Here is a 7831-nt window from a genome sequence, read left to right as displayed (position 1 = left end):
GAGTTTCCGAAGGCTTGTGAGAGGAAGGGTTGCCAGAGTGCTGGATGCAAGAGGACGCAGAGGCACCAGATGCCTCCCAAGATGAGGTTGGTCTGGTGCAGGAGCATGACGGGGCGGTGGGAAATTCCCCACTCGGCCGTAGCTCTAATTCTTCTGCTTTCCTCCTGCGACACCGGGGCACGTTACTGAACCTCTGGCCCCGTGGTGCTGTCCGGTGGAGAAGTTTTGAGTTCCTTTCCGTGTTAAGAGGAGGTGCTGGCATGTAGCAGGTGACTGTCTAAATGCATGCTTTAACGCATCCTGGGCAGTGTCTGCCAGGCTGCTCCGGAGCTTGCCTGACCCCGTCTCCTCCGAAAGCCACCTTCTGGGTGTGGAGAACAGCCAGTCTGGGCTCTCAGGGAGGTAGGTGCAGGATTCCTGGCTGCCGGGTCAGCCTCTACTGGCCAAAGGTTCACAGGCACAACAGGGGGACATGTAGGCTGTGACCAGATGGGATCCTGGGGAGCAACTGGTGTTTCTCTGAGATGCTTAACAGACCTCTCTCCTCAGCTGAAGGTCTCACACGAACCCAAGCTATGTGAGACATGAAATATACTTGATGTGTGTATGTCATTCACAAGTACTTTCAGACACTCATTTGTCTAAACCATTTACCAAGCTGTGAAGTTAGTGGCCACTTCCATTTCTTAAATGAGAAAACTCAGAAAAAGTGACTTGTCTCAAAGTTTGGAAACTTACCAGGGTTTGGCACAGGTTTGTGCTGGCTTTATCTGAAATCCAGAGATGGAGGAGGATTTCAACATAAAATGGCCTCGATTTTTAGGTGGCCACGGCAGTGATAGAGGAGTGAGTCTTGGAGCCAGAACTAAAACTCCACACCGGTCAGGTACTAGGGGAGGGACCTGGGCAAGTTAATGCTCATTCTCGTTTCCTTCATTTGTGAGATGTTCTCTCAGAGGATTAACTGCCTGGCACGAGTAAATGAGGCAGTATTCACACTGCCTTGAACATGTAGATAAAAATGCAGCATCTCTTAGTTAAGTCTCATATTCTGCCCTATGTGATTTTTCCCAGCTTAAGTGTCTACCTTCAAACTGGACTAGAAACGGGCCAATCAGGGTTCTTCTCTGTCCTTCAAAGGTTTTGACTGGGGTTCAGAGTTGAAATTAAACCATTCAAAAGGAAATCTTCCCCGTCTGCAGGCTAGCTGATAGGTGTGGGGCAATCTGCCTTTTCTAGGCTGACTGGCCTCGGGAGTTTTTCCCGGTGGCCTGGCATCACGGAGATTTACCCGGCACGCTCGACGGAGCCTGGCCCTTGCTGGGAGGATTAAATTTCATCCAATGTTGAAACCACTTGAAATTCCTCTTGCTCATCCAAAGATACAGAAATAAAAGAAGCGACTCGTGGTCCTGCTGAGGCGAGATCTTTATTGTTAGCCGCTCTTGCATCTTTTACTATCTGCCAAAAATAGATGGATCCAAGTAACAGGAGAATCACATGCACATGGATGTTACCGCACACCCCGCACATTTCATCAAAAGATCAAATTGTATTTTTTACTGTGTTTATCTGTAGACCTCAGGGCTCTACAGAAGCTTCTGAGTGGAAAGAGGACAGTTTTACCACTTTCACTTTTTCAGTGTGCCCGACATCCGGGAGGTTTGTTCTTGGGTGGGCTGAGGCAGGAGGCCACACCATTCTTCTTAAATGCCTTGGCCTAAACACTGCCTAGTAACTAACACTCGTGCACATACCATAAATCGACCGAAGTTGATACCCAAATTGGACTTATTTTTCCTCTTCACCAATCACTTTATCGCCCTGGTGGAAGCCCCTTTGCTTCCTGCATTTCTGTGTTACTCCTTAGTATTAAGAGAGTAGGTGTTCAGCCACTTTATGAAGAGCTGAGGATTCAGTCATTCTAAACCACTTTGGAACTATGTAGGTCTCCCTGAAATATTTACTTGTCCTCTGCCTGTTTGACCAGTGGTCACAAGAATGAGTCATCCACTGGGCTTTAATCCACATGAGCCTGAAATAACAGCAATACCAAGGCGATGACTTTATTAAAACCTTCACTTCCCTCAAACCTGATCATTTCAAAGCTAATTTTATTTGATGGTTGGCCTGTGAGTTTGTGCCAATTTGCAAGTGTTTTCCAAATCACCTTCTTAAACCAATGCAAAGTTTACCAGTTCTCATACATGTAATTCCTTACCGATTCAGAAAAACAGAATCTCTCTCCTAACAAAGGACTTTTCTAGAGGCTGTGGGATAGAAGGACTCCTCTTTACAAAATATGAGTTAGGGGTTAGGAACTAAACTCTATATATACACACACACACACACACACACACACACACACAAATGCCTTTACATATATATATAATTACATTATACATTTTATATAAATCTTATAGTTGCATATTATATAACTATAGTTTATATGTCTATAAAAATATGATTCCCCAGAGATCCTATCCATATATAGATCTAAAAAACAAGGGAACTAAAACCTAAAGGCCAAAAATCTCTTTTGGGTTCTGGACTCTTAAAAAAACCATACTTCCACAGTGTTGCCATCATTCCTATCTGTATTTTGAGACACACCCCTAGAACACAGGCCTGTTGTCAGTCCCTTCTTCAATGTCGCGTCCATTTCAGAGAAGCAAGATGCACAGTTGACACGTTCAGATTCACACACTTTTGCGACTTTGTTATTAGAGCTGAGTGCTCATTTCTCCCTTATTCTGTCTACATTTTTCTAGGGATTTTCCCCATACTTCTTTCTTTTTAAAAAACAAAAATTTTTTTTTTTAACATTTATTTATTATTGAGAGAGAGAGAGAGAGAGAGAGAGAGAGAGAAGACAGAGCATGAGCAGGGAAGGGGCAGAGAGTGGGGAGACAGAGAATCTGAAGCCGGCTCCAGGCTCCGAGCTGTCAGCACAGAGCCCGATGCAGGGCTCGAACTCACAAACTGTGAGATCATGACCTGAGCCGAAGTCGATCGCTCAACCAACTGAGCCACCCAGGTGCCCCTCCCCATAATTCTTTTGAGGCATGCTGCAAGTTTTTTTTTGAAGAAACTGATACAGAACTCTTATCACAACGCTGGGCGTACACTCAGGGGGACTTGGCTGCTTACTAATCAAGACTCACACAGCTTCCTATTTTTCTCCTATTCAGTAGTTAGTACTTGTACTTTTCCTGGACCCTCTGCCACTTCGAATGTGCCTCTTACAGATAAATATTTCTCACATGTAACTCAACAAAGCTTAAGTCATGCTCCCTTGATTTCCAAAACTTCTGCCAACGTCTGCTCTGCCTCATCTGCTGAATATAAAAACAAAACACTTGGGAGCCACTTCTTTCAGATTCAGGTTTGTGTTCAGTTACTCCCCAGTAAGAAACTGTATTCCCATCTTTATCCATTAAACAGAAAGAGCCTAAAATACTTCATAGGTAAATCTATGAGCTTCACATTAATAAACAGGTACTTTATCCATTAGAAATACTGCTCTTAAGCAGAAGAAAAAGTTCAAATCAGAGAAAGCTTAAATGAAGTAAGCCTCTATGCTTTTACTGAGACAGTATCTACCTATACACCAAAATTACAAATGAAATAAAACCAAACATTAACCTCGAGTGGCAGCTGGACCCAAATGTTTATTACTGCCTCACTTTCTTCTAGCCAGCCAACTCTTCCTCTTCTCATGATTTCTCTTTATTTGGTACCCAGCCACCCTCTGAGATACAACCAAACTCCTCCCTCCTCCAGAAAATTATTTCTGGCCCTCGTCGAGCTCCTCCCTAGAACTCCCTAACCCTAACCTCGTGCCTCACAATTCCAACCAGAACTGATGTCTTCTACACATACAAGGCCATTTCCACAGATGTATATTGCAGAGCAGGGCCTTCCTTGCCCTGTATTGCCACAATGCCTCTCCCAGAGTCCTCATAACACTGACCTCGTGGAATTGTGGACACAAACCCTTGTGGGAAAAAGATGAAAGCTAAGTCACCCCATCCCAATCTCATGCAACCTATGCGGTTAGCCCTCTCTGACTCATGGTTCACTTAAGAGCACAGTAAGTAAACTAAACTGATTTGGGTCCCCCATCCACGATGGTGACTTTAACTGGTAGCATAAAATAACGTCACACCTGAGAACTTCTGGGTTTACACTGCAGCACTGGTTCGTACGCCTGACCGCAAATGACCTTTTCCATTAATGCCCACATTTACTAGTTGGGGTCTTTCATACAGTGTTTCTCTCAAGAACATTGAACACAATGCCCTGCCCCTTTCTTGTGAAGCATGGAGGCTTTGCTGTATATTGCTTCAGTATCGCTGGCATTCCTACTTGGAACAGAGTGGGCCTCACCCTCTCCTCATGACTAAGTCCAGAGAATGTGTGGTAAAAGGAGTTTTGTGACATTTTAACCTGAGTAGTATTCCAACCATTGTGCATGAATGCTTGGCTTACAGTGCCTATGTCGCCACATTGCTGATTACAATAAATGTGAGGTAACCTAGTACGAGTTGTGCCCAATCCAAAACTCAAAAACATTTGTGGGCACTCTAAAGCAGCCTGGAGCTTCCTAATTTCACAAGTCTGGTGGGCCTAATCTTTTCCCCAAACCGAATCTTAACATCTCCAGTGCTCTCTTCTTAGCTAGGCATGGGCAACAAATACTGCCCTTCATGCAAATTTTGTTCTAGTAACATCAGGACACATAATGGGGATTGTTTTTCCAGTGCTAGGGATAGACTATATGGGTCAATTTTCCAACCCTCGTGACACAGAGGTGCAGTGAAAGAAGTTCATAATTAGGCCTCTAAAGTGAAGGGCACATAGGCTTTAGAGTGAGAAAGATCTGAGTTCAAACTGAAGCGTGCCATTTGCTAGGTGGGTAACGTTGAACAAGTTGTAATTTCTGTGACCCTGTTTTCTCATCTGCCAAGAGGGGAGAACACTACCTCCCTCAACAGAGTTGTGGAAATTACACACAGAGCCCCTGGCGTACTGTTACAATACAGTACATACTCCATAAACGTTAGTTACTATTTTTATTATCTGTGAGTTTGAATTGGCTAGTAGAGTCCATGATTTTTCATTCACTGTTTCAGTCTTCTCAGAAAAGTCATCTAGGACTAAAGTTAAACATACATTTATCCTGTGAGACTGTTAAATACTTGTAAGGTTAACTTAGTGGGTAGAAAAGGTTAGAGCACTAAAGTGGAAGGATGTTGCCCTTGTCCCCACTCCCTTATGGTCCAAAACACACACACACACACACACACACTCTCCACAATAAACCTTATGCCCATTTGTCCATGTCTCCAACCATACTTGATGAAAATGCCTGTGGTCTTAAAAGGTTAGAAAACTTTCAAAACTTAAGAATGGGAAAGTGAGGCCTCAGGGAACTGTGTATATTCCACTAGAAAAGGAAGGGGGAGAGAAGAGGGAAAACTGCTATATTTTCTTGTCATTAGTAATATAATGGCTCCCGTGTGCTGGAATCCCAGTCTGATGAGAAGAAATGACTCGAAGGTCACGAATGGATCTAACTGTCCACTGTGAAAGCTCTCGCAACACCTTCAGGCCCCACAGCTTCTTCTCAAAGAGACCACCATCTCCAACAACGGTAGGCATCCCATCAGCCTCATTGGGGGGGATCTTGTGTTCCAGGAGCATCATTAATTCCTCCAGTTGGTAAGCAAAGGCAGCAACTTGGAGTAGAAGGGTATGTATTGCTTGATGGAAGTCCCCTTCAGCTGGAGTAAAATGTACCTGTTGGTCTTCTAAAAGCCTGCCCAACATAACATGGAAGGCACGATAAGCTTGGAGGTTGTCTTGGAGTCGTTCTGCCTCAGTCAGCTCACTCCATCGATCAGTGCTTGCCACTGGCACACCATCCACAGAGTCCAGGTTTATGTTCTCGTTCAGGCCCTGATGCTTCATCTGGCCAAGGATACATAAAAACATCATATCTTCTGTAATTATCCCAACATTTTTATTTCATCCCTAAATCTCATGTAAAATCTTTTTCATCTTCCTGGTCAAAAAGGATCCAGATTGTAAAGAAAATAACAAATCTACAAAAGGAACTCTTTATTTGAGATCCAATGATGGGACTTTAGGAAGACCTTATTGTCTCTGAAATTATACATACTGTTTTGACTACCTGTTCAGTTTTTGTGGGAGAATCTGCAGTTTTCATTGGGTTCTAAAGGTTGAAAACCACTGGTCTAGAATGCTTCCTTCCCACTTCAAACTGCCTCCTGGAAACTGGAGTATTTTAAATCATATTGGAGATTTAAGTAATTTAAACATACTTAAAAACACTGGGTACATCTATGAAGCCCTAGAATTAACCCACTGCAGAATTCTTCTAACCCCGTCTCTTCCATTGTCCACTCTCAATGGTGAGGACAATCCTTTAAGAGAATTCAGTGGGAATTTGTTTAAAAAAAAAAAAAAATCAGACTCTTTGTTATCTCAGAGTCTGATTTCTAACTGGTGAGGCTGTACGAATCTATATTCAGAACTCTCACAGGGCCTTCAGTGTTCCTATAGGCCTTAGATGGACACCGATGGGGATCTCCTTCTATCAGAAAACCAGTCTGGAACTCCCAGTGAATTTTCTAGGGGATCCTTTTGACAGTGTAGGTGACTATTCTATTTAGACACAGGGAGACTTGGTATAAATTACAAAAAAGTGGGTGGCTAGGAGAAATTCTTTGGATCTGTGCTGCTCTTCTCTCAATCCTATACACCTCACTCTTTACACAGTGCAAAAATTCAGAACGATGTATACGAAGAACCCATACTTAGAGGGCCCACGGCTAATCTATTCTGGTAGAATTCAGACTGTAGGCGATCAAATTAGGAACAGCCTCCAAGACATACAGCCAATCCTACCCAGAACCCCATGTATATTTTCTTATTCAAAGAGCATGTCTCCTAAATAGCCTAGAGAAGAAAATAAGGTCACAGGAGTTTCCTTAAGGGAAGGAACCATGAAGAACCATGTCAAATGACGGCCCAATCTATGAATGACTATATGAGGAGGGCCTTCACGATTGGCAATGGGGGCTGGGACAGACATGGTGGTAACGGGCTCCATCAGAGGAGATGAAGTGAAAACAGACAACAGCAAAATAGGCAACTTACATAAGATTCCATAAGAGCAGTCAGATCTGAACGAATCTTCCTTGCTAGCCAGATAGAGCGGCTACAGAGGTCCCGGCGGTGAGGGGTCAGCGATGAGTGCTCTGCGAAAGCCATCCCCTAACTCAAATGTCCCAGGAAACAAGTGAGCTGGGTTTGCTTCTGTCTACACTGGTCCAAATAAGAAATGTGACTCTCAGACTAAATCCACTGGGCATTCTGTACTAATGGGATTGTGCACCCCACCCCCACCCCCTGCCTGACTCAGAGGTGGCAGCAAATTCCTGGCTGTGGATTTTTGTGCCTGTGGAATCAAAGGCCCCTTTTTAATCAGCTTTTTTTCCTGCAGTGTCTGCCTCCATCTCTCTCCTCCACTCAGTGCCTAGCCTACTTGTTTTTATGTCATTGTTTTGCTTTTGCACTTAGCAACAAGGTCACTATCACACTAATCCTCATGACACCCCTGCCTAATGTGATCTGTATTATATACATATAATCATTTAATTTTATTATTACCCTCCTTTGTATTCCCCATGTCCTCCTCTTTCTTTCCTTTTTTTGGCCTGTTAAAGTGTTCAAGAATATTAAGTTATTACTATAAATACAACCGCCACTGATTAAGCAGCTACTCTGGACCAGACACTGTGCT

At 43.5% G+C, this 7831-nt stretch overlaps 1 protein-coding gene across 1 annotated transcript; it reads right to left on the bottom strand.

The window, feature by feature from the left end:
• Positions 1 to 1410: 1410 nt before the first annotated feature.
• CNTF (ciliary neurotrophic factor) lies at positions 1411 to 7831 on the bottom strand. The gene is made up of 2 exons (XM_043581205.1): positions 7186 to 7831; positions 1411 to 5973 (listed from the first exon to the last, which is right to left on the bottom strand). Exons 1-2 carry the CDS (start codon positions 7297 to 7299, stop codon positions 5485 to 5487), a joined length of 603 nt encoding a protein of 200 aa, XP_043437140.1. The 5' UTR covers positions 7300 to 7831; the 3' UTR covers positions 1411 to 5484.

Source organism: Prionailurus bengalensis, chromosome D1 (assembly GCF_016509475.1).
Source record: "Prionailurus bengalensis isolate Pbe53 chromosome D1, Fcat_Pben_1.1_paternal_pri, whole genome shotgun sequence".
NCBI classification, from domain to species: Eukaryota; Metazoa; Chordata; class Mammalia; order Carnivora; family Felidae; genus Prionailurus; species Prionailurus bengalensis.
Note: the sequence above shows the minus strand (reverse complement) of the source record. Positions and strands in the feature narration are given on the sequence as shown.